Source organism: Acipenser ruthenus, chromosome 29 (assembly GCF_902713425.1).
Source record: "Acipenser ruthenus chromosome 29, fAciRut3.2 maternal haplotype, whole genome shotgun sequence".
In the NCBI taxonomy this organism is placed as follows: domain Eukaryota; kingdom Metazoa; phylum Chordata; class Actinopteri; order Acipenseriformes; family Acipenseridae; genus Acipenser; species Acipenser ruthenus.
Genome location: NC_081217.1, coordinates 4,349,565 through 4,376,500, shown reverse-complemented (window position 1 = coordinate 4,376,500; position 26,936 = coordinate 4,349,565). Strand labels below are relative to the sequence as shown.

The following is a 26,936-nucleotide window of genomic DNA, read 5'->3' as shown; positions in this document are numbered from 1 at the left end:
CATGCACAAACCAGCTACTTGTGCTTTAGATTTCCAAGTATTGTTTTTTGTAGTACAATGTATACATTTTTTTTTACAGGGGCAAAAGAGAGTTGGTCCTGAACGGAAGGTTGTGAAGAAGACCACGGTGATGGTTAGTCGGCCAGCAGGAACTTCCGAACCAGAGACGGACCAATCCGGACAGGAAAGTCACATGCCGTCCTGGTCCAGCGATCATAATTACAATGCAGTACAGACAGAAAAGACTGCAGCCATTTCATCATCTGTGTTTTACAAATCGTGTATGTATCTCCTAGGGGTTTTCAACATTTTTGTATTTAGTTTACAGCCTTACCACATGGTGACTCCCAATGACCAGCAGCCAGTAATTTAGGGATTTCTGCCTAATAGCAAGGAAGGTTTTTCAAAGCTAGTTTGAAATGTTGTATGCACAACTCACAGTAGTGACCACATCTCTTCAGAGAATTATCATGATCATTCCCCTTCAGGACAGGTAAGTTTAAATAGTGACACTAGTTCTAAACATGAGAATAGCATGGAGAGGGCCAGGGGTGTATATTCTACTGCATTATCCCATAAAATAATTGATACAAGAGAAAAAAAAAATAGCTGTAGTGGAGAGTTTCACAAGCATTGTAAACAGGTTGGCATGATGGTGTGCTGGTTTTTGAAGAATACAGGGTAAGTATTGAAATGGTTATTTAGAGCCTAATTCTCTTTTATTGTATCAGAACTTCTAACTACTATAACAGAATACGACTTTAAACATCAAGTGAACTCACTCCTGAAGATCGTTTTGTTCTAAACAGCATTTCACTACACTTAGTAGTTATAACGGCAAACAACACCCAATGCTTAACCTCTGTACCTAAGTTACTTGCAAGCTTCTCCATGAACCACCGGTGAGCTCTGAAGATGAGCTCTGCTTTGGAGCTGCTGCATTTAGATTAGACTATTATGTAAATTTTCACCTGGAATGCCCTTGTACTTTCACCTGGTTTTAGAGGCAGACAGAATACAATCAGAAACCTTTGCTTAATACCCACGCATTCATTGTAGAAGTGGCTTTGAATATCACTATTAGACTTAGCGTTTGCTCTGGCACATTTAATTTAAATATGGTCAAATATTTGTGCTAAAAATATATATCCATGCCAGATAATTGATTGAATTGGGGGTGGGGGGGCATCTTTTGGGATTGCCTTGTAAAATTCCACTTGGACTTTTATAGTTGCTTTGAAGTTATCGAGTAACTAATTCATTTTCAAGTTTGTCCCACCCATTATGGAAACGTTGTTTCATTTCCTGCACTGCCCCAGCTGATGACTTGCATCTATTACACAGGTAGGTAGTGATTTGAGTCCTCATTTTTGTATAAAAGCACATTGTACCAATGAAAAAATGCAGAGAACAAGTAAACACTGCAGTTGTTACTGTAAATCTAAACAGTTCCACTTCTTTAATTTAATCCATGCATTAGGACATGCAGTGCAGATTAAATGTATATACTGAAATCCCAATTTAACATTACCTCAGACCTCCACACCTGGTATAAACCAGTATTGTGGATGGTTATTTCTTTAAAGCAATGACAGTTGCTTTCTACTGTAAAGTGTTACTTTTTTATTTTTTGCATGATACTGATATACTGGTTTTTCATATTGCGTATCCACGTGTTGCTAAAATAAAGACAGATGTCACAGATATGTATGCAGTTTATTTTATTTCCTTAATTGTTCAATGACAGAACTGGTCCCAAATTGTCACTTACATTCAGTAACTAAAAAACTCATCCACTACGTCCATTATAAAAGTCTTTTTTTGTAACTGAAAACGTGTAGGTTAATATTGTGTAATGGTGAAGTTGGGGAGTTTTGCATAACACATGGTTTTAAAATGGATAAAGCCATGTATGGGTGAAATGGAATTTGGATTTGGCTGCAGCACACATTTCTGCAGACTTCTTTCCACCCTTTCACTGCTGAAGTCTTCTGGAATGGCTACAAAGAACTTACCAAGAGGACCTGAACAGTCTAAACAAGGATTCTGCTCCAAGATGTGTTCGGGGATCAGTTTGGAAGACATTTACATATTGATTCGATGAAATACTCATAGATCAGTATACAAATACATCAGCTAGATGTGTGCTTACATCTAGTATATATTTTATAGATAACCTTTTTTTTTTTTTTTTTTTTTTAAAAAGCAGCAGTGTCTGCTTTTTTAAGTAATTTAGCAACAGGTTTTAGTTCAGTATACTTGGTGGACTAGGACTAGAATGTTAGTTATTTATTAAGCCTGTATGAAAGATACTGACAATTATTGTTTTACGTCTCATGATATTGAAAGGTAAAGGAATTCTTTGTTCTCAAATACCAAGGCTCGTAACACATACACCCCATCACTTGATTAGTAATATAAGAGAATGCAACAATCGCATTTCTGAAAGTGGTCCATTCAAGACCCGTTAAAGTCTGAATGATAACCGTAGAAACTGAAGACAAGTTCTTCAAGGACCAGTCGTCTGTCTGTTACAAGGGAGGCAGCCGTGAATATTAAACCCTGAAGGGTTTTTTTCTGGGGGAGGGGCAACATCCAAAAGAAAGGCAAGAACTGCAAATTGAGAAACAACAAAATGACCCGAATTGGAGTTATAAAGCCAGGGGATGTTTTGAGGTTTATTTAGGTCTGCAGCTATTCATTTTAAGAACAATACCACATTCTTACAAAAAAAAAAAGCATTTGTACACAGATCAACTGAACAGTAGTAGTTAAGAGTAGTATTCTGTGTGAAGTGCAGTTACATTCTCTGTCACAACACAAGAACACAGCAATGATTGGTGTAAACTTTTACAACAGTATATATAAATAATAATTCAAAGTTGCGCTCTCTAGGTAACCACCATTAGTTTAGGTTGTAGGTGCAACTAAGGTTACATTATTAACATAACATATATACCTGTGTATATATAGCATAGGTCCATGGCCTAAAAGCCACCTGATAAAGGAAATTTTATTACAATCTGTTACTTCATTTATTGGAGTGTAGAATAAACAATAATAGGGAAAAAATGAATTTCATATATAGGAGGAGGGGTCATGAAGTACAGACTATCCCTATTGTAAAATAAAAATTATATATCCACCATATTGCAAATACAGAACATCACAGTGTGATGATAACTTCAGCTATTACTACCAATCTGTACAGTTTGTACCATAAGCCAGATAGGATAGGAAAACAAGAAATGAAGGCATTGTACTTTTGGTACCTCTAGTGGTGGAACATAAATAGACTAACATTAATTGAATACATTTTGTTGCAGCTCCGGTTTGTATTTTAATAACATTATTAGGGAGAGAATCCTAGTTCTGGATGAATTTTGTGCATTGCGTGGACTTTGTTTCGTTTTTATGTGATGGAGTTTTAGCCTTTCCAGTCTCTGTTTAAATATGGTTTGCCTTTACACCATCTTATTTTAGAGAGGAATTGATAGGTCGTTATCATTTGAAAGGCAACACTGCTTTTTATATAATTTAATTTGAAAACAGTATTTACCTTTTACAACCCGAGTATATTTTTATTAAAGTACCTGACATTTTGTATGAAGTCATATACAAGCAATACACACAATTGTTTAAAAGCAGTTGAAGTTTAAAAAAGCTAGTTTCTAATATAAAAGCTTTCTATAGGCAATTCCTACCAGAATCTGTAGCATCCATTCTTTTGTAATTCTAGAACGTGTATGTTTACTGGAACTCGATTTTTTTGTTTAGTAATACCAACTTATCATTTTTAGGTTTGCAGTCGTATTAGGCAAGGGAACAAAACAGGCATATTTTGTTTCCTAAAGGAGCATATTAGGACTCTGGGGTGAAAGTGGACAACCACAAACAGTATTGTATATCCTGTATATAGCATGGTTAGATTTCATTTAACCAGTAAAAAATAATTTGAGAGAACCCTTCTTATGAAGAGGGTCTTAAAAGCAACAAACATCTTAGGTGATGAGGCATAGAAGATTAGATGAACATTGATTATTGGATACAACAGCAAGAACAGTAGATACTGCGAACACAGTAAGCTCTGTAGATTGTTTTAGAATGTTTTCTATTGGTGTATTATTCTCTCAAAGATCAGACTGACATGTTTTCTTGATGGGTAGAAACAAAACAGGATTCGTTTCCAGTGGATGGTGTGACACGTGTGTAAGCCACTAGCAGTATGGTGCCCAAACTTCATCACATATAGCTGCAGCTGATACACAAACAGTTAGCATTTTTATAGCATGCCACCAAACCTAAGCATTCACAATACTCTTTGGAAAAAGGTCTGTAGCACCTTAGTCTGTCAAATGCCCGAGTTTAACCGGTGGGTAATAATGACTTGTGACATTCCTTTTGTTGTAAATGGTAAATCAGGTTAAAACACAGGGAAGCATGTATATATTTCTCTGAAGTGTGCATGGGTATTACCCTTTTCCAATGTGGTGAGCACTATTATGCTTTGAATGAAGTGTATGCTTTAGGTTAGACAAAGTTCTTCAAAATGCAGCCTTGTAGTTGTGTATCTATGAATGGTCTGGGCTAGAATTGTGTGTGTCGCAGATAGCTTTCCCTTCCTCTAGGGTAAGAACGGACGGCTCTCGGTCTGGCTTCAACAGACCTGGTATGCGGGACCCATTGGAATGAAGTGACCGCAGTGTTAAGAAATTGACACTTCATACAGCCAACGCAACAGCTACTGTGTGAAATGAAATGCATACTTTATAAAGCTCATACAAAAATAACAAATGCATTGTATCCAGAATCTGGTGCTTTCTTATGCAATGCATTTGTTGTTGAACAGTATACGAGGTCTGAAAGGATGTGGTAGATTGTTTGCAACACATGTAATATACTTGAGGCTTTTTATCATGCAAGTCTGTAGTTTTAAAAACAAATAAAACAAATTCTGCATTACTTGTTTCATGGATTAGCACAGCATTTTAAGGAGGCAATCTTAATCCAAGCAAAACTAAATTAAATGAAGAAACCCAATATTTAAAATTATATATTTGTGTCCAGCTAGATGCTTGCTGTCATACAATGGTTACCGATATTTTATGCTGTATATTGGAGCATCATTTGCACTTTATATTTGGGATTTCACCTCTCAAGAATGAGTTGTTAGGAATGATCTTTTACACATTTTTAGGCTGTAGAGTCCCATATGAATCTGCTCGTAAAGCTATTCCTGGAGACAAAATGAAAATACTAGCAGCTAACTAGATAATTCTCAAACAGGACCAGTATACCCAATGCACTTCTTTAACAATGCCATGGACTCCTCCTTGACCTCCCTCCACTGCAGAGCAGACCTCTCACACATACCCCCTGCTGGAGATGTACAAGTTTTTAACCGTCTGAGCCAAAAGTGTTTGTTACCTGTTGCCAACAGTACCAGGAGAACTCAACCCAGATGAAAGAGTAAACCAGAGAAACCGTGTCTTTAAAAACTTCTCAACACTTTGAGAAATGCAGTTAATTACTGAAGACGAAGGTCTGTTGTACACTTTATGGTATAAATGCATATTGCTCATGTGAGCAAGTATTCCAAATAAAGAATAAGAAAGATAACCTGGTCTGTCTATTTGTGCCCAGTTTATGCAGTGAAAGAAATAAGGAAAAGTGGATTTTTATATATGGTCCTGTACACTGCATGTCTGCAAATTGGGCATTCAGTACTGCTGCCTTCCCCCCTATTGAAAGGGTTCAATGAGAGTTTACATTGAGTTATACTGGCTTACACACCATTCTAACGTCTATATGGTGAAATGCAAACCACAATGTTATATCTATGAAATGTGAGCCAAAAGATTCAGTTTAGCACTTGCATCATTTTTTTTTTATTGAGTACAAGTTACTAAGCTAGCAGGAGACATGGTTATGGTGGTGTGAGCAAATTATACATTTGCAAAACTCTGAGAAACCCTAACATATGTAACTATTTGCAGGTTACCACCTCTGAAATCTAAACCTTGTTGATACAAAGCAACTAGAATTAAAAAAAAAAAAAAAAACACAGCTTTTTATAAAGCAGATTTCCTGAGCTTTCAAGATAAGCCAGATGCTAAAATATGACTACTGTGGAAATTGAATACCTGCAAGTTATAGGTTACAAGTAGAAAGCCTTAAAATAAGTTTATATGTGTGTTTTAATATGAACTAAATTATTACAAAATTAGAAAATAACTGATAATGGAAGGGCACTTCCATTTGTTCCCACTGCTTTTTCACAAAAATAATGTGATTATTGCTGTGTTGATAATCTTTGGAAATTGGGGCCTTAATAGTAATTGTATGATCAATCTTACTGGGTCTGACTGACAAAATATACCTTCATATGAGGGTTACAATTACAGCTGAAGTTTACCTTTCTTAATACAAGACTTGGCTATCACAAAGGATTCCTCAAATGCCAGGTTTAATGAGTTAATGAGAATGGCTTATTAAGAACAGGTGATATGCATTGGCACATTGGGGTTCACCATGTGAGTGATTTATGTACTTAATCTCTTTTATACTGTACATATAACAGACTACACATTTTGGCATGCTGCTTGTTTGACTGTCTGAGATTTTGTGCTTTCAACAGCTGCAAAGGAGACGGAAGGAGATGGCAGCAAAATGGAGTCGACTACATCAAGCAAACAGCCTTCTGGGCCATCCTCAACAACCCCAGCAGCCAAACAACATCATGCTTCTGGTGGTGCTACTGCTAAAGCAAAGAAGCACCCTCCTCCGTCTGCCACCAGCAGTTCGGCTTCCAAGAAGACTCCACCGTCTTTGAACAAAGCTAAGAATCTTAAGAGCCTCAGCCCTGCTCCTAGTACAGGCCTATCTGCCTCTAAACACCATGCCTCTGGGGCTCTGAGTATCACCAAGACTTCATACACAATACCCAAGAAACTGCCGTCCACTTCCGGTGCTTCCCCTGCAGCGAGACAGCCTTCAGGGTCGTCAGTAACTGCTGCCCCTGCCGCTCCGTCTAAACCAGCCCTGCCCAGCGCTTCCCAGCCTCAACCCAACAACCAAATCAGACAGAACATCCGCCGCTCGCTCACCGAGATTCTCTATAAAAGGTGAGGCTCTCTGTATACTTGGGGGAGGGGAAGGGGTTCAAGGATATTCCTTAGGAAAGTGTCTCTTTTTTTAAAAAAGTTCATTAATTTGTATTTAATGGGGAGGGTGGGGGTGGAAAGCCAGGTTCCATCCCAACTTTACCCATGCACCCACTTCATAATCCTCTCCCAACCAAGCATAACCAGACACTTGGTCGTAGGTGATGTGGTGTAACATTTGTCAAACGTTAACAAGTGTTGTAGACTTTTGACAGTGACAGACTTAAAAACAATTTTAAAAAGAAAAAAAAGATACTGATATGTAACGTGTTATAAAATCTCTTAATTTATTGAGTCACTTAAGTAGATGTTAACCTAAAATGACCTATTCAATTTAGTATTAAATTATTGATAAGTTTGTCTTAACAAACTTCCTCCCTAAAGATAAAATGCGAACCCATGTGTATTTTTCTTTTAAGGGTGAGCGACAGCGATGACCTGGATATATCGGAGAATGAGGTTGGCAAGATTGCTTTCAACATTGAGAAAGAAATGTTTAGCATGTTCCAGAACACAGACAATAAATACAAGAATAAATATCGGAGCATCATGTTTAATCTCAAGGATCCTAAAAACAAGGTGAGTTGCCACAAAGATCAATTCAAGTGAATAAAGAAAGTGACTGATTACAAACTGGCATCACAGGCAAGCTGCTCATTTATAAGTTACTGATTTTTGTTTAATTGTTATGCTTAAATGGTAAATACTGTAATTAAATAGCAGGGTTTTTTTTTGCATGGTATAACTACAGGTATTTCTTTAGCAGCCTCTGCATTATTAAATATATTATTATTTTATTATTATTTATTTCTTAGCAGACACCCTTATCCAGGGCGACTTACAATCGTAAGCAAATACATTTCAAGTGTTACAATACAAGTAATACAATAAGAGCAAGAAATACAATAACTTTTGTTCAAGCAAAGTACAAGTGTGACAAAACACAATTCAATAATACAGCAGATAATAGTGATAGTTACATCAGGATATGATTAAATAGTGATAGTTACATCAGGATATGATTAAATACAAAATACTACAGGTTAAACACTTGGCAGATTACAGTATTCTGAAGTACAGGATTAAATGCAGTAAAATAGGGGGCAGATAAGAGCAAAATAAAGCACATTTAAATGAAGGGTGATAGTGTCCCAGGATACAAACAGAGGAGTTCTACAGGTGCTGTTTGAAGAGGTGAGTTTTAAGGAGGCGCCGGAATGTGGTCAGGGACTGGGCAGTCCTGACATCTGTAGGAAGGTCATTCCACCACTGCGGAGCAATGGTGGAGAAGGAGCGGGCTCTGGAGGCAGGGGAGCGTAGCGGAGGTAGAGCCAGTCTTCTAGTGCAGGCGGAGCGGAGAGGTCGAGTGGGGGTGTAGGGAGAGGTGAGGGTCTGGAGGTAGCTGGGTGCAGTCTGATCAAGGCATCTGTAGGCTAGTACAAGAGTCTTGAACTGGATGCGAGCGGTGATCGGGAGGCAGTGGAGTGAGCGGAGTAGTGGAGTAGCGTGGGCGAAGCGAGGCAGAGAGAACACCAGGCGGGCAGCAGAGTTCTGGATGAGCTGGAGCGGACGGGTGGTGGACGCAGGGAGGCCAGCCAGGAGGGAGTTGCAGTAGTCTAGGCGGGAGAGTACCAGGGCCTGGACCAGGAGCTGGGTAGCATAGTTGGTATATATATATATATATATATATATATATATATATATATATATATATATATATATATATATATATAGTTTATTAAACGTTCCACAGAACAATAAAAAAAACATGAAAATATCCCAACAATGCAATAAAAAAAATACAATATAAGTTAATGAAGTTGATTAGATCAATATACAGAAAAAGCATACATCCAAATTTACCAGTTAAAAACAGTTATACTCTTACATGTATAAATAATCCCCTGTATTTATGGTGGTTTTCAGGGTCTGTTCTATCGTGTGATCGGGGCTGAGATTTCTCCGTACAAGCTGGTGAGGTTAAACCCAGAAGAGCTTCTGTGCAGGGAGGTGTCTGAATGGAGGGAAAGGGAAACCAATGAGGTGAGTTCAGCTTTTAACTTTTCATATACAGTACTGTACAGTGAAATGCTATCTGCAAGCGGCATGCATCTGTTGCACCAAACCTCCGTACATTAAAAAGGATTAAAGGTTTAAGTGCAGTCAACCGACTAAAGCCGAAACATGTGACCAAGCTTGGTAACATGTTTATTCCATGAGTTGATCCTTGTATTTAAACCAGTTATTTGTTACTAAAATACTTCCAACCCAAATGAGTTTTGTAAAAACAAACACAGTACCTTTTGTTTTTTTTGGTTATTACCTTTTTTAGGCCCAAGAATCAAGCCAGAAGTCTCAACGTGAACCTCAGAAGTACGGGCTGAAGCAGGAGAACGTGCCCGATGTGGATATGGAGGAATCTCCACCAATGTCTGATGGAGACGTATGTATTTTAACCGCTGATCTCTCTGCATGCCGCTATCATTTCCTCTCGGACCAGCTTTGTGACACTGAAGTGAACTGTGGTTCTTTGGCACTGTTACAAAGAAGGATTTATGTTGACTTCAGGCATATGGTCTTCCTGTCTCGTCAGTTTTTGCCAGCTGGAGACTTACACATAAAACAACTTGTTTTTTTTGTAATTAAAGTTGAAATCCTAAGTACAATGTAGCAACTTACTATTTTTACTACAATAAATATAAGTTTGGTGTGATTTAGCAAGTTTATGGCGAGTATTTTTAATGCATAGTTTAGTTTTCATCTAATGCATAATGTATCATTAGAAATATTTGCAGAATTTAACTAGAATGGTTTGCATTATTTAAGGAACAGGAGGAGCCTAAACCCACCCCTCCAAAAAGCACTCTTCCAGTTCCTGACATCTTCAGCAGCATGTTGAAGGACACCACGAGTGAACACCGTGCCCACCTCTTTGATCTCAACTGCAAGATCTGCACAGGTAAACCAGTCCACACACAGAAGCAAGGCTGCTGTTTAAATACATGTATTTCCACATATCCGATCGGAAATGTCCAGTGCAATAACCTATTTTTCTTTTCTGTTTTTCACTTTGCTCTACAGGCCAGATGTCTGCAGAAGAGGAACCGGTGCCAAAAAAACCAAAGATATCAGTAACTAATACTGTGAAAAAGCCAGAGCCTAAAATAAAACAAGAGGCCAGACCCACAATGGCGTCCGATTCTGAGGGATCACCAAAAACAGCTGACGGAAAATTGCAGTGTGCCCCAAGCAGCACAACCGCAGAGAGCACCCCTGAACCCAAGTGGAAGACTGAAGTCCATCACCCCATTACTGACTCGCCAGCATCGCCTGAACAACCTAGCAGCCCTATTAGCACGTCCTCCTCTTTCACTCCCATCCCTATCCCAGCAGTGTCTTCAGTAACCATCATGCACAGAGACCCCAGGACAGCAGGGTACCGCCCTTCTGTTACAGTGACGCCTGCACCGCTGATCGTACCCACTGAGGCACCACCTGCTAGCACCACTGCAGCAGGATTGAAAACCGAGATTACCAAACCTGCAATGCCCCCCCCTCCGCCAGCTGTTCCCAAGTCAATACTGCTGAAACCTGTTTCTTCTCCGGATACCAGATACTTTTCCACATCTTCATCTAGTGTCAGGTGCATAATCAGCTTCAGTTTTAGTTTAGAAAATGCTAGGCATTAAAACTTTTGACAGCGTCATTTTTCAAGATTTTGCGTTGTGTTTCTAATCAGCAAACTCGTGTTTTTGTTGCAGCATTGCCGAGTCCCGGTCCCCTCAGGATGGAGAAACCACAGTCTTCCTAGCTAAGCAGGAGATTGCTTGGAAAGGATTTATCAACATGCACACTGTGGCAAAGTTTGTCACAAAAGCTTATCTGGTTTCCGGGTCTAGTGACTTTCTTGCAGAGGTTAGAACAAATCTTAAATCCCTTGTTTTATAATGTAGTCTTCAATAAATACATCTTGAATATGCTATGAGGTAAAAAAACAAACAAACTGTAAAATCATAAATATATATAATTGAACCACAGCACTACAGACACATGTACTGCTGCTAATGCTTGCAATACAGTAATCCGATCATGTGAAAAATAAGCATTATTCCTTGTTGTTGTTTAGGATTTACCAGATACAGTCCACATCGGCGGTCGCATTTCCCCACACACAGTCTGGGATTATGTGGGGAAACTAAAATCATCTCTATCTAAGGTAAATAGACTATTATGAAGCTAGTTCTAGTTGTTGGACACTGGCACTAAAGTAAGTGAAAAAAGCAGCACTTGGAAATCTTAAAATGCTTTTGTACTGCACTGACAGTTAGTTGTGGATTCTTTAGTATTTTCAGAGGGTGGTGGGTGGAGCTGACCTGTTGAATTGCATTTTGGCACAGTAATTTAACCACAGATAACGTGATGTGTTCTGCACTGGTGATGCTACTTGTGTTTCTCTACAGGAGCTGTGCTTAATCCGCTTCCACCCCGCAACTGAAGAGGAGGAGGTCGCCTACATCTCTCTCTACTCCTATTTCAGCAGTCGTGGGCGCTTTGGCGTGGTAGCCAATAATAACCGACGAATTAAAGACCTGTATCTCATCCCTCTAAGCGCCAAGGACTCTATCCCATCCAAACTTTTACCCTTTGATGGGCCAGGTAAGCATCAGTTCTGTAGGATGAGAAATTCACTGCCCCTGTTCGAAATACAAAAGAAACAAAATGCATTTGTTATCCTGTTTTGCATGAGCATTTTTCAAATAATTTTAATTCCTTTATTCACTCTTTAGCAGGTAAGTACGAGCAACCCTTATATCACAGCACCCTCCACAATGTGTGTTAAAGCTCTTGGTTACTGGCATTATAATGCGTAACTGATTCAACGCAAAGAGCTCTTTTCTTCCATCAGACAATACTCGCTATCTTCCTGGTTTTCTGTCTTTTTTTATTTTTTCATTTTATGTACTTTCTATATTGTACATGGCTTTAATAAATAAAGAATGATATGCATCCTTTAGTGGTACAGTGTTAGATGTCACTACTCTTGTTTTTATCACTTTTTTTTTTTTTTGGGGACACTACAGAAACTTTTTGAGGGACAAAAAAAACTGGTGTACATATAGGCTTGCCACAATATTTCTCTACACCTGAATCTAAATGTCATTTATTGTCTGTTTTTATTTTAGAAAAGCAAATGGTAATATAAATACTCGTGTACATTAGTAGGTAACCCCAACAATAAATAGTTTTACTGAAATACACTCTTTGGTTTACAAGTACAGTAAGTGGCAAGTTCTACCCATACTACTATCCTGACTTGCTTCTGCATTGAGCACACACGTAACATAGCAACAAAAAATAAAGCAAAAGCTTTTTTTAAATTTTTTATTGAAAATAAATTTAAGAATATTTATCTAGTCTGTAGCACTGCACCACTGCTTTGGAACAGTTGATTTAGCACTCTGTCTGCAAAATTGATCTCTGTTCCTTATTAAGTTCTATGATTCTGGCTTAAAGAATTTGAGAGTTACCTGTAAGTTTGGAATTAGAACATTTTCATTTCCTTTAACGGTTGGTTCAGGGGGATATTTCTGCACAGTATTTGTGAGAATAAGCTTGCAGTATGATAGTTTGTTCAATATCACATAGTAGGATGGGGGACAGGGGAGTGGGCATGAAGAATAAATATCTTTTATAGACTATGCATCAAGATTGCTGGCTGGCCTTCAATTGGTATGTTTTGCAGTGTGTACATTTTACACATGCTTTCTCAAAGTCCATGTCAGACCTTACCAGCCCAGTCAGGACAGATACCAAGCTGGACCCAGCCTGCCATCAAGGTGGAAGGCACAGATCCTGAACTGGGTGGACAACATGTCCGAACACACTGAAGGAAGACGATACCTGGATTCAGTCTTTCTGGTTTTAAATGGTACATGTGTGTGACTCTCATAATGTAGGACTTGGAGCCATTGCCAGGTTCTACTGTTGGCTTAATAGAACACATCATACACTCTAGAGAGCTGTCTTATAGTAAAGCCTGGAAAAGTTCAAACTGTTATGAAGTATTGTACAGTGTGACATGCTTTCACTGAATTATGACTACCTACCTTTTTTCCGACTGGATGCCTCGGTGATCATTCAAAGAAACGTGCTAGTAAGATCCAGATACATTTCCTGGTACTTCAGGGGTAGTCATTGGGTAACATTCCACACACTCGCTACTGTTGCCAGGAGTCTTACTGGAAGTGCATCTTTTGAGGTTATGTTTTTACAAACATTTTAATTAGGAACAAGAAGAAAAGCCTGTTCAGCAGGGCTTCAGGGTGTTCATCTTACTGTCTGATTCTGTGACAGTAGAGTGAACGAGCCTCAGCATTCGGATCAATCAACATGGCAGGAAAATGGTACAGCTGTGCTTTAGGACAATTTTGTAGTCCAGACACAAACATTAACACACACATACCGGTACAGAACAGATATTAGGAATTAATTAGCCTTTAATAACTGAATGCAAGGGCAAAGGAATGTTTTCAGAGCTTAATAAAGCAATTTTAACAGTACACACCCTGCATTGTTTCATGTTGGTATTATACAGTTTTATTCCTTTCAGAAAGTTGGACTTTGCATTTGCCCCTTGGGTCTTGAAACACTGCAATCTGCTTTATCAGCATATGCAAAACATTAACCAAAAACAACTCTAGGGACATCCTTTTAAAACTTGTTTAAGTCAATGTAAATATAGTGACATACAATATTTCAGAAGCGCACATACAAAAGCATTTGTGGGATTCCTGGAGGATATGCCCTTTATACATTTAACTGTATCATTTACACTGGGGATGGTGTGTTAAGCACAGAGGGCATCACAGCGTCAATTAGAAAATAATACTTGCAGATCCACTAATGTTTAGAACAGAATAAAACACAAAGGACAGCTTAATCAAACACAGGTTACACTCAAGTGCCCAATTTCACAGCTCTCATTCATCGTTTAGTTTTCCTTTTCCTTGAATACATTTCTGAACCCCTTCACACAAAATAGCAGCAACATTATCTTGCCACCCTGAATCCATATTTTGGACTACCGCACCTTAACAAGATGATCAGGTCAGTGAAGCCAGGCAGGAGTGCCTCTGCAGTAAGAAGTCATGCTTTGCCACTCTGAAACCGAATAACACAGATGGATCACTTCCTCTTGAAGAGTGCTGCTGATGTATAATTCATCTTAATTATATGTACAGAAGTAATATTATCAAGGAGACAATGCAAATATATATATATATACACACACATACATACAATCATTATACTTACCTTAACAACCGTCAATTAGTCTGGGGGGGTGGAGCACGATATTGGCACGTCTTCTGTCTGATATTAGGAGTCAAATTGAAAATATAAATAAAACAATAGTATTCAACACTTCTATGCCTGCATCAAATGCTAATACACAATGCTAGCAGTACACATGCCTCTTGAATTTCTAATGATCAGTTGCCTGTCCACTGTTAAACTATATACTGTAACGAATGGACAAGTTACACTGACCTACTATACTGAGAAATGTCATAGAGGCAAACTTAGTCAAGGCGACAGTGAACATGCCTACCTGTTATGTGCTCATGCCACTATGCGCTTATTTTAGTAAAATTCTTTGACAAATGTATCAATGAAAATGTTCCATATTGCTTTGTAACACTGGGAAAGAATCGCCTGATTGCAGCAGATTGGAACCCCAGTTACTGGTTTGCTGAGTGGAGTACAACCAGGTTAGGGGAAGTCGGTAAATAGTCAGTTCACTCATACTTGCTAAATTGATATGGATTCAGCTTTTATTGAAGTTAAAGCCTTAATGCAAACCCAGTAATCTCTATTACGACCACTAAAGGAGTAATTGGTAATATGATCTTAATACAGGACTGGCTGTGTTTCTGCTGGAGATTGATGTTTTTAATGTTTTATATATCTCTTTTATTGTAGGATTGGAGTCCTCCCGTCCCAATCTTCTCCTTGGTCTGGTAATCTGTCAGAAACTCAAACGTCCTGGAGCCCCTTCTGATCCGGAAAAGGGTGAAGAGAAGAAACTTAAAGTTCAGGTTCAAGAAGAGGATGATGTTTCTTCTCTTTCAAAAGCAACAACGCTTTCCAAACCTGAAAGTAAATCTGAGAAACCCCTGCTTTATAATCCTGAGATGCCCATTAGCACTACTCCTCCTGGGTCTCCCCCATCTGGTACTTCTTCTGAATCGTCCTCAAGTTCATTCACGACCCCGTCTGTGTTCTCTCTCCTGTCCTCTGTTAAAGCTGCTACTGCCAAACCAACAGCAGGAGGAGGCGAAACTCCACCATCAGGCAGTTCTGCCACAGCCAGCTCAACACCTCTGCAGCAGATCCTAAACACTCTGTTTGGCAAAAAGAAGCCCAGTGAGTCTACAGATTCGTCCCAGTCTACACCAGAACAGAGTGCAGTTGAACTCACAGTATCTTCAGCTCCCGTTATTGACCCGATAGTGCAACAGTTTGGTCAGATATCCCAAGATAAAACCCTGGATGAGGATGATTATGATAGACCGTACGATCCTGAGGAGGAATATGATCCAGAAAAGCTCTATGGAATGGATACGCCTGTCAATAAGAACAAACTCTTTCAGACCAAAAAGGTGTGTGAGGCCCCTGAGGTTGACGAAGAGGCCTATGACCCCGAAGATGAAACCATATTCGAAGAAGCAAAAGTTGTAGTCAGTGATTTCCCGAGCCGTGTGCTGGGCATAAAGAGCAAAGACCGGCCTGCTAATTACATAGCACCCGTAAATGATTCATCTTCACTGACGGAACAACAGAAGATGTTAGAAGAGTTAAATAAACAGATCGACGAGCAAAAAAGACAACTGGAAGAGCAAGAGGAGGCTCTTAGACAGCAGAGAGCTGCAGTTGGGGTTTCCATGGCTCACTTCTCCGTGTCTGATGCTTTGATGTCACCTCCTCCAAAATCATTAGTAGCAAACAGTGACTCTATACAGTTGGGCAAGAAAGCAGAGGCAATAGCAAAACCTCCATCTTTACCAAAGCCTGCCCAAGTAATAAATCAGCGAAGAGACCCAAGGCAGAGCAAAGATCCTAGGCAGAGCAGGGATCCCAGGCAGGCAGCGACTAGGAGGCCATCTGAGAAAGAAGAGGTGACCACAACAGTCGCTGCTGAAGTTTCTGTTTCTCCATCACAGCCAGTGGAGGCGCTGAATCAACCTGCCCCAAATGTTGAGCCTGAAAGTATGGAAATGTCCATACCACTACTGGGGGAGAAAATAGAACCCTATCCAATTACTTCTGAAACTGTTGACATCAAGCTGATTGAAAATTCTGCTCCACCATCTGGACAGTCAGCAGGAGATGCATTTTCTGAAGCTGCAAGCAGTCCTTTTACGTCTTGGCCAGACCCTTCAAGTCACCAAAGCCCTGGAGACTTTTCAAGTGGTCCAGTGCGGCCCACACGCAAAGTTTTACTGCCAACGCCATCTCAGCCTCCAATGTATCCACCACCAAGTGACAGTGTGTCTCCTGTTTTATCCTCGCAGCCTGAAAGCACGCACCCAACCGTTTCCATGCAAGATGCTGTTCACATGTCACAGATGGGAATGCCAAACCCAGAGTTCATGAACCAGCAAGAGGTGCAAAAAGTTCCTTTCCAGTCTCAGTCTGGTCCTCCACATTTTGAGGGACAGACTAATCAGTCCCAGTTCAGAGATGAGAGAGAATCCTATCCGTTCCAGGAGCAGTGGAGAGGGTCCCCACAGCAGTTTGATGGGCCGAGAGGACCTCCTCCCCCTCACATGATGGGACAGGGGGCGCCTGTCCCATTCCAGCCAATGGGACAAAGGGGGCCACCCCCATCAAGATTTGCAGGCCCCAGAGGTCCCCCACCTCCCCAAAACTTGGGGCAGTTTCAAGAGGGCCATGGAACTTCACATGGACAAAATGAACCTCCCCAGCCCAGGTTTGGAGGGCCAGGAGGACCTCATTTTCCTGGACCGAGGGGCCCCCACCCACCTTTCATGGGACCAGCACCTGGTCAGTTTGAAAACAGAGGCCCCCCACCATCTCACTTTCAAGGACCACCACCCCCACACCAATTCGGGGAACAGGGTCCCCCACAGCCATTTATGGATCCACAAAGAGGACATGAAGAAAAGCAATACGACAACAGTAACACTTATCCACAGGGGATGGAACATCACAGAGCACAGCCACCACCTCATATGTTAAGAGACAATAATAATAGGACATCTTCGCCATCTCCCTTGATGGGACAAAGAGGGCCCTCACCAAACCAGTTTGATGGTCCGAGGGGCCCCCCTCCAAATCATTTCGATGGGCCAAGGGGCCCCACTCCAAACCAGTTTGATGGTCCGAGGGGCCCCGTTCCAAACCAGTTTGATGGTCCGAGGGGCCCCGCTCCAAACCAGTTTGATGGTCCGAGGGTCCATCGCCCGACACCACCAGGGGATATGGGCGGGCATAGATTCCCACCTCCAAACCAGTTTGGAGGTCCAAGAGGTCCTCCGCCCCATCTTCAGCAGGGTCAGCGGGTACCTTCACCCCAGCCCAGGGGCCCTCCACCCCAGAATTTTGAAGAATACAGAGGTCCTCCTCAACAGTTCCAAGGCCAGCGGGGACCCCCACAACCCCAGTTTGGAGGTTCATGTGGTCCTGGACCTTCTCAGTTTCCAGATAAAGGTGGACGTCCTCGATTCCATTATGAAGGTCAGCCTCATCCTCAAGACGGCAGAGCAGCTCATCACCCTAGACCTCTGCTTCCTAATCCCCCTGAACAGCCTCAGGAAGGCTGGAATAAAGGTCACAGACAGAACCGTTTTGAACGTGACCCAGAGTCCGAACCCGATGAGCATTGGCAGTCTCCTGATATGAGGGGGAGAGACAGAGGCAGAGGAAATTCTGAGCCTCGGAACAATGGGGAGAGGCAAAGGGATAGATTTGATGCAGGCTCCCGTGAAAGAGCGAACCCCCAAGGTCCTGTTCGTCAATCAGATGAAAGGCAGAATCGATTATCAGAAGAAAGGAGAAGAGATCGGGATGGAGCTCACGGCAGGCCATGGGAGAGAAACCAGGGTAAACCATGGAGCAGAGAGCGAGAATGGGACAGAAACAGAGAAAGAGACAGAGACAGAGATTCTGACCGAAACAGAAGCAGGGATTGTGAGAGACACAGAGATAGAGACCAAGCTCCAGAACAGGAAGTGGACAGGAACAGAGAACGAGACCAGACTCGAGGCAGGGGCAGAGATAGAGAATCGGACAGGAGAGACCATGAACGGGACAGAACGAGGAACAGAGACAGGGAACGGGACCGGGATCATGACAGAGAGACTCACAGAAGAAGAGACCGCGACCGATCAAGAAGTAGGGATAGAGAGCGTGGACGAGACCGGGACAGGGACCGAGACCGAACAAAAGACAGAGATCGGGACAGGGACAGCAGGAGGGACAGAGAACGAAAAGATAGAAGTAAGAGTAAAGAAAAGGGGAAAGATACCAGAATGGAAGCAAAAAATCAGAGTGAGAAAACTGTGGAAGCAGAAACTGCTGCTGAAAAAAATACATCGTCCTAACTGCCCCAGGAACAAAAGAGACTCCAAGGGACAATATGTGGTTGGCTCTTTAATACTTTTATCTTCCACTGACAATGAAATATTAAAACATTATAATATTCTAACTTTGGACTCTTTTTTTTTTTAAAGCTGTTACATGGCATGTAAATACTTTTCTTAAGCCACACAGACATTGTTTACGACTGTGTTCTAAAGTTTCACAACAACTAAAAAACTTTTTCTGGCTGGTTACACAGACCCCGATTAGCACTAATCTTGGATTATATAATGTACCTAACCAGCCGTTCAAGCCAGTTCAAGATGTTGCTGGACTGCAATTCAGTCTTTTTTTTGTTGGTTTTTTTGTTTGTTTTCTTACAGTATAGATTTCTTTACTACAGAACTTGTTAGAATGTTGTTTCTAAAGTGCTTGCTCCCGTTGAATTGCAGTAGGTCAGTAGGATTCACAGATAGAAGCTATGTACAAGAAGAAAACAAGATAAGTGTCTGATATTATTGTGTGTGTCTGTTTTACATGAGCCTGTTTTTCCTAAGCCGTACAGTTTTATTCAGTTTCTGACTAAGCACTATTTAGATACATTTTGAGGACGTGTTGTGGTAGGACCGTGTCGGATCCTTATTAAAGTGGTAATCACTTTATTTAGTCGAATCATATGTCATTTTTTAAATTTGTTTTCTAAAATGTACGGTATATATTTTTTTTAGTAAACTATATGCATTGTGTTGTGAAATCTTAGAAAATGTGATTCTGATTCTTAAAAAAGAAAAAAAATGTATGTGAGTTGCATTTATTTCCGGTGCATCTAAGAAAGCACTCACATCATTACTTTTTCCACTTCATTCTTCCAACGCCTTGACTGTAACAAAAACCCCATCACTGTTTGACATTGCTGAACTGAAGAGGCCCTTATTTGCCAGGTGTCATCATCTTCTGTAACGCTGCTCAAGAAATAACAACTCCTGAGAGTCATGTGGCAGATATAACCCGATATCTACTATTGCTTCAAAACAATTACCCACATGCCCCATTATTAAGGTAACTACAAAATGTAAATTATCCAGACACACAATGTATCTGAGTTATTTAGTCTGGGTTCAAAGGTTCTATTTACTTTGAATGGAACCATTCTACTGAACAAAATGGAGAAGATGATAGAATGTAATGTTGAAAATGTTTTCATTTTTTGGTTCAAAATCTATGACTGGACTGCTGAAGATGCTCTGCAAGATCCCTGTATCCTGTGTTCAGACACTTGTTAAATTGTATTTTTTAATTAAAACTTATTACTGTTTATATATCATGTTGTCTTTCCTTTATCATTTAGAGATAATATTTAAAGCTCATTTTCATAAGTTACCACCATTATAAAAACATATTTCAATTATCTGTAGAAACATACAACTGCAAGTCACCAAGATGAACATGAATTGCCTAAACTGAGTTGTTTTCTCCAGCTAAATTACCATTTGTGAGAGGCTGCTTTTATATACAGCTATATCCATATATAATAGGGGTAGGCCTACTGACATAACCCAAATTCCCATGCACAAATCACACAACCAAGGGCAAGTTCAAGTCAAGCAGCCTACCAAAGCTACTTGAAAACATCCCAGGAGATTCCTGTGTGGGAATACATAATGGTAAGCATAGATCTGTCATGAGGACTATGAGACGGCAAAGGGCTCATGTAGGTTTAAAATATGAGCTTGACCAATAGCTGGTTGTGCCGTGGATGTGCTGTGTGGATCTGACATACTTATGAAAATGATTTTTAGAATTGAACCGAGATCTCCCTTGCCATTATTATTATTATTATTATTATTATTATTATTATTATTATTATTATTATTATATTTAATTCTTGACGCATTGCTCGTGTTCTTTATTTTCATTTTTAAATAGGAAATTCTACTAATGCAATTACGTTACAGTGTACCGCACAACTATGAGCAGACTCAAAACTCTGGCTTGCATGATCTCACATAGCATTTTGTCACTAGTCACAGCTCGCAGGACATATCTGGTTGTTGCAGTGGAGGGCAAATAAAAGGTGGATTTATTATTACAGTATTATTTTTTAATGTACGAATTCCGTAGTTTTTGAGGCTCGTATACTCCGCCCCTTCGCTTGAACGTCGGCTTGTGCGCATACTTTCGCGTCATGACGTCTGGAACACGGCTGGTGACAGTTGGCGAATTTGAGGGTCTTGCTGAAGAAGGGACTACGCGAGCAAAGTTTTGAATTAATGTTCTAAAATATTTACTTTATTGATAAACATGTGTAACCCGTCGCAGCGAGGGTTGAAATAATTGATTTCAGACACTGTTTTATTTTGTAATGGGAGAGAGAAAGCTAGAGTGACAGCGAATATTGCGCGCTATAAGATATTCTAGATATTTTCTGGATACATGTTAGGCGCAATAAAAACTAATTAATTAGACCATTAATCAAAGGGTTTAATTTACAATAGGACAGGAGAATCGTTTTGAATACCGTACATATCGTTGTGTTTGGGTAGAGCCGGACGAACAGATTGCTTTTTCAGTGCGCGAGGGCAGAAGCTATCAGACTCGGAGCGCGAAATCCTGAGGGCTCGAGAGCAACTGGTAAAAAAATTGACAAGTTATTTTTGTTAAATGATTAATATTCCTGTTACATGTTACTAGTTTCTAAAATATATGTCATCGGACAATTGTTTCATATATAATAGCATTGATCGGAAACGAATTTATTAATTTAAAATTATTATTTACCATCCATACAAAGTGAATAATTTATAACTAAACGATCGGGATAACCGTTACCTGTTAATGTGAGACGCACTGTATTCTTTTTATACATGTCGGATAAATAAAGGTAACTACAAGATATTTAGTTACAATTAAAAAAATAGTGCATTGATCTTTGTGTAGAGAGGAGAGTTAAGTCTGTGTTTCTGATAATTCACTCCTTGGTGACCATGTCCGAAATGTGTAAAATACAGCCACAGACGCCTCCGTCCGAGAACTGTTCCTCAAATCCCGATCAAGCAACTGTTGCTCACAGCGAGTCTACCTTGACGAGCGAGCAAGGACTGACATTTAGCACAGACCTCAATCTGGTGGAGATGACTGAGGTGGAATATACGCAACTTCAGCACATTATCTATTCACAAATGGAGGCACAGGTTGAGCAGGGGGGAGCTGTTGAATCGCGGTTAAACCCCGGCGTTTATACAACAAGCAGTCCCTCAAACCAGACTGTCTGCCAGCCCCCTAACCCACAGCATTTGGAGTATCCAACAGCAAACCCTGCGAATCCCTCTGTATACTGCACTAGCAGCAGCCAGCCAGACCTCACTGCAGATGCCCGCTTTATCACTGCCAACACAAATCATGGACATGTAGACTTTCAAGAATTTAAAATGATTTTGATGAGTGATCCATCGCTCAATAACGCTGTATTAACAGAAAAGACCCCTACTAACTGTGGCGAAGCACCGGGGACCAATTTAGCTAAAGCAAGGCATGCTGAAGATATGTGTAGAGAACACAGAGATTTTCCAATTGAAAACGCCAAAGCAACCGCTGAATCGAGACCTAATCCTGCAGCCCGAGTTCGACTGGAGAAGAGATTTAATTATAACCCTTCTGAAGTTTCCAGACACCAAGAGCCGCAGGAATCATCGGCTGCCTTAAGCAAGTATGTTTTTATAATTACTCCCAGACCATTTCTGATTGCATTTTTGTGAGAAGCAAAACAGTATAGTATACCATTTAGTAATAGGTATAGGCTTTATTTCACACCTGGTAACAGGTTAAATGGACTACACCAGAGTGTGTCTTGCAAGAAAGTTGTGTTTTTGAAATGGCTTGGTTATTACTAATGTATACTACATTTTTGTATCTAACCAAATGATTAAAATGAATGTTCATTGGGTTCTGCATCTCATTGGTTTTGGTGCATGGTGTTGTCTCTCTGGGCTCTGTAGGCGATCAACTCTTATGCACACTTATGATTCAGATGGGTATTAAAAAAAACAAAATGTGGAGGGTGGGGGCTCTAAGAATTTTGAATTTATAGGATCATATTGATCTGTGTGCAAGCATGGTCACTATGTGGTCTGGAGGAAAACAGCAGATAAATGGGCTATTCCGAAGTAAATAAAAAACCGTGCCTGCAGTGTGTGTAGAAATCTGTGATAAAATAATTTACACTCCAAGTTCCATACTTAAAAAAAAAAAAAAAAAAAAAAAAAGTTGCTTCCATTTATTTTACTAGATGTGTTTATTTGTCATTTTAGTTTTTTAACATTGCTTCATCAACCTTCGGAGCTGCTTGGGGTATCTCTTCAGTCACAGCCAAACAAATGCAACACGATGTCAAAGAACAAGACAGCTCCAACTTCTACCACTGTAGAATTTAGTCACCCACTGTTTGGTGCTAATATGTGTAATTCAATTGGCAGCTTTAATACCACAAATGCACAGGTAAGAGGGTGGAGGACAGCAAGCTGCTTGTTATATGTCGGTATGTTTTTTGCCTTCTTGGTTTATTTGTATACTGAATCTTGCAGCTTAAAAATTAGCAACATATTTTGAATAGGTCTGTAATTTACTGTTGTAAAGATCATCAGGGGTATAGATTGCAATTCTTCCAATTTTCATAATGTTTATTTAACAATGATAGATGGTAGAAAGAGTTATTTACTGAATCTAGAATATATATATATATATATATATATATATATATATGTTAATTTAATTTATGTTAATTTAATTTATTATTTTTGACTTAAAAATGTAAAAATATTGAAAAAACAAATAAGCATTAGGTTGTTATTTATTTGTAAGGTAAATTGAAAGTTTGTGATTTTCAGTTCGTCCCTGCTTTTTGACAAAACAGTTTTTTTTTAATCAAATTTGTTTTAATATCTTAAATGTTGATGTTGTTTCAGAACATCGGAAGTCTGTCTCAGATGTTGGAGTCTGCTAAACACCATGAGCTTGTGATTCCCAGAAACTTCACTTTCAGTTATCAGCAAGAAACAGAACCTGCAAAGAAAACAGTGGCAAATCAAACCCAACAAGTCCTTGAGCACGTTTGGGTTAAGCTAGAAGGTACAGTAGTCCGGCGCTGCGGTGGGACCAGAGTATGGGTGGATAGGTAAAAAGTCGGATAAATTAATCCTGTTTTAAATACCATTATACACAGCTGTAACAAAAGTATATGCACACAATTATTGTTTTGAGACTCAGCTTTAATTAGGGAGCACCCCTAAATCCTTTGTTTAGAAAGATACAGGGTATTAATGCTTGTGACAGGGTAGCCGTCTGCCGTGTGGGTGCGTGCATTCGCTGCTGAGTGACAGGCAGAAAATCGAGACGGAGGTTGAAGTTGATACGCCCCACAGACGAACAGGAATTATTTACATATCAACACACTAAACAGCTCACGTGACACTACCAGCAATGGGAGCACATGAAATACATACAACACCGTATGAAAACTTTGATGGGATAACTAATCAACTAATCTTCTCTGTTTAATAATAAACAAACTCTGGCTACCCACCCAGCTGTCGGCGGTTTCGACTTGCTTTATTCACTCTTCGGTATCCAACTCTGGTTCTGGTTCTATCTCACTCACTCACTCACTTACATGCACACACACACTGTGCTGAAGAGCGGATATGTGATGGGCGGATACACGATGGATTACTGTCGTAATTATTTTTGTTACACAGTTGTTGTGTAGTATACTTTTAGCTAACCAGCTGAACACTTGTGCACTTTTATCCTGAATTATTTTAAATGCCAGACATGTTTTATTTTATGCTCTCTTAACAGCTAACATAAGTGGTAGGTAAAAATTAAATAAGTCCTTTGTGATTAACTTTAAGGACATGTTAAACTTGAGAAGTCCTCAGACAGAAGACAGTTACATATAGTGGGGAATATAGTAATGACACATGCTTTCAATCAATTTTGTTTTGCAAAGAAGAAACTTCACATAAACATACAGCAAACAAACGCACCAGAACCAGAGGACGTCAGGCAGACACAGAGCGGAGAGCTCTCACTGATATTCAAAATGTACCAGCCAGCCAGCTTACCAGAGCGGCCACCAGCACTCGGAAGAAAAGCATCCTGGAGGGAGAGAATTCACAGCGCAGAGAGAGACACAATTGCATGGAGCGAGACAGGAGGTAAGACAGGGCTGGAAGTCTTTTTCTAATAACATGATTTTCTACCGCCCCTATCATCATATTCTCAAGGTTTTTGAATGAGACAATTACAAGAATTTAAAAAAATAACAACGTAGAACATAGTGTCTTTTTAAATAGTTATTGTGCTTTGTGTGCTTGCAGACGGAGAATTCGCATTTGCTGTGATGAACTCAATATGCTGGTTCCATTTTGCACCTCTGAGACTGACAAAGCTACAACACTGCAGTGGACAACAGCATTTCTCAAGTACATTCATGAAATACACGGAGACAGTCTTAAAAGGGTAAGTGTTTAAAATACAGTTATTGTATGAAACGTGTTGGTTTTCATGTCAGGGAATAAAACCCTTTCGTGAACATGTAATAAATGCTCAGCATTATAACTACACTGCAGTCAGTTGTAATGTATTATCAGTGAGCAATATAGATTGGAGCCCTTGAGTTAGTATGATTACAAATAAGATAGTGAGAAGTGATGCAGTGGACAAGAATAGCATGAGTTGTTAGCATCTTGTAGAGGCAAACGTCTAAGAGAACTAAGATACAGCTGCCAGTGGTTAGTTTTCTTTTTGACTAGATCTAATTTATCAAGTAGATGTTGTATTTGTGGCTTTCTGAACTTTTTTATATTGAATTATTTAAAACCTAAATCTTACTTTCAAACCAGTTAATGTCAGCAATATTTTGTAGTAGCAACCAATGATTAAAAATCAACAGCTTTACTTGATGCATTGTTCAACTTTACTTGCACAATTTACTGTTTGCTGGAATCATGGCAGTATCACATAGTCCCATGACTCAAAGGCTGCTGGGAGATGTACCTGGGAACTCCTAGTAGCCTTTGTCAGCAACAAGCAATATTTCAACAAGGTACCAATAAATTAAGAGGAACAAGCCCTATATTATTTTGTTTTTAATGGCTATACAAGTGTACACACAGCTATGTTCTGTAGTAGCCCATTGAGGTATTGTGTTGCTTTCAGAGTTGTGTGTTCTTATCTGTCTTGACACTTATTTTTATTTTTTTAGGAGTTTGAGGGTGTTTTTTGTGGGAAGACTGGGAAGCGCATGAAGCTTGGTAGAGCTGAACAATTTGTGACTTATGGAGAACAAGGGAATTCACTGAGCAATGCAGCAACAGAGCAAAAATGATACATCTATAAATATATACACCATATAGGTGAATATATGATTTTTGAAACAAAATAGTAAAGTTAACATAAGGGCAACATATCTCCTTCCTCATGCTTATTGTTTTATGCTTCATGTGGAGGCTGTGCCTAGACTAGTCTATTCTGAACCACATAGTTTGAACTTTTAGCCAGCTGTTATAGCATGTTTGCTGGGCCACTGAATGGTTTTAAAAATTGTAGAAGAAATCATTTATTCCTGCATCCCTTCTGTACCCATCTGTAAATTATATACAGCCACAAGAAAGTAGCACAAGCGAATTATCTTTATACTTTTTTTTTCTTTTAAACGTTTATCAAAGGCAAATTTCTTGCTTTAAGCTGTACACAGCGTGGTCTGTTTTTATTTATTTTTTGTATTGTGGTAAAACAGTGGCACTAATCTTAATAATTCTAGTCTAAAATGTTTACGTGCCCTTCCATAAACGGAAGAGGATGTCCTTTATTTAATAAACCTGTTTCTCATTCACAATTTGGTGAGACTGCTCAAAACTTAACTTTGCCTATCTAAAATAAAATTAAATGCTGGGTTTTAAACCCTTCAGAGGTGTCACTGTTTCTTCACGATTGTTTTTACATGGCATATACAACATGGATTTCTAAAAATAAGTAGATGGCTTCAAAAATATATGAAACTGACACTTTTAATCTACAGTGTACAGTGTATTGGTGGAAACAAATTCAGTGCATGTTATCTTTTAATAAAGAAGCCACATTCAGACATTCAGTTGGTTAATTGTACTATATTGT

The 26,936-nt window shown here is 39.6% G+C and overlaps 2 protein-coding genes across 5 annotated transcripts in view; both read left to right on the top strand.

The window, feature by feature from the left end:
* Nucleotides 1-20,085, top strand: part of LOC117427830 (death-inducer obliterator 1-like) — a 35,715-nt gene extending 15,630 nt beyond the window's left edge. For all 3 annotated transcript variants that reach the window (XM_059004342.1, XM_059004341.1, XM_059004343.1), the window contains 11 exons: nucleotides 80-281; nucleotides 6,638-7,124; nucleotides 7,583-7,742; nucleotides 9,090-9,206; nucleotides 9,496-9,606; nucleotides 9,990-10,122; nucleotides 10,245-10,806; nucleotides 10,925-11,078; nucleotides 11,290-11,379; nucleotides 11,624-11,819; nucleotides 15,144-20,085. In XM_059004342.1, the coding sequence (XP_058860325.1) occupies nucleotides 80-281; nucleotides 6,638-7,124; nucleotides 7,583-7,742; nucleotides 9,090-9,206; nucleotides 9,496-9,606; nucleotides 9,990-10,122; nucleotides 10,245-10,806; nucleotides 10,925-11,078; nucleotides 11,290-11,379; nucleotides 11,624-11,819; nucleotides 15,144-18,787 (5,856 nt within the window). In that variant the 3' untranslated portion in view covers nucleotides 18,788-20,085. The remainder of the gene's footprint in view (nucleotides 1-79; nucleotides 282-6,637; nucleotides 7,125-7,582; nucleotides 7,743-9,089; nucleotides 9,207-9,495; nucleotides 9,607-9,989; nucleotides 10,123-10,244; nucleotides 10,807-10,924; nucleotides 11,079-11,289; nucleotides 11,380-11,623; nucleotides 11,820-15,143) is intronic.
* Nucleotides 20,086-20,964: 879 nt separating this feature from the next.
* On the top strand, nucleotides 20,965-26,893 carry LOC117428484 (transcription factor-like 5 protein). 2 transcript variants are annotated; one of them, XM_034047561.3, is made up of 6 exons: nucleotides 20,965-22,470; nucleotides 23,072-23,258; nucleotides 23,726-23,888; nucleotides 24,772-24,976; nucleotides 25,139-25,280; nucleotides 26,026-26,893. In XM_034047561.3, exons 1-6 carry the CDS (start codon nucleotides 21,749-21,751, stop codon nucleotides 26,146-26,148), a joined length of 1,542 nt encoding a protein of 513 aa, XP_033903452.3. In that variant the 5' UTR covers nucleotides 20,965-21,748; the 3' UTR covers nucleotides 26,149-26,893. The 2 variants fall into 2 exon arrangements, with proteins under 2 accessions (XP_033903452.3, XP_033903443.3); XM_034047552.3 differs by having other exon boundaries at nucleotides 24,769-24,976.
* The last annotated feature ends 43 nt before the right edge of the window (nucleotides 26,894-26,936 follow it).

What these genes read in the sequence shown, in the direction of transcription:
- LOC117428484 (XM_034047552.3), top strand. Translation starts at nt 21,749, where the DNA reads ATGTCCGAAATGTGTAAAATACAGCCACAGACGCCTCCGTCCGAGAAC. An exon ending in TCATCGGCTGCCTTAAGCAA is followed by an intron (nt 22,471 to 23,071) that starts GTATGTTTTTAT and finishes TTGTCATTTTAG; the next exon opens with TTTTTTAACATTGCTTCATC. An exon ending in ACGGAGACAGTCTTAAAAGG is followed by an intron (nt 25,281 to 26,025) that starts GTAAGTGTTTAA and finishes TTATTTTTTTAG; the next exon opens with GAGTTTGAGGGTGTTTTTTG.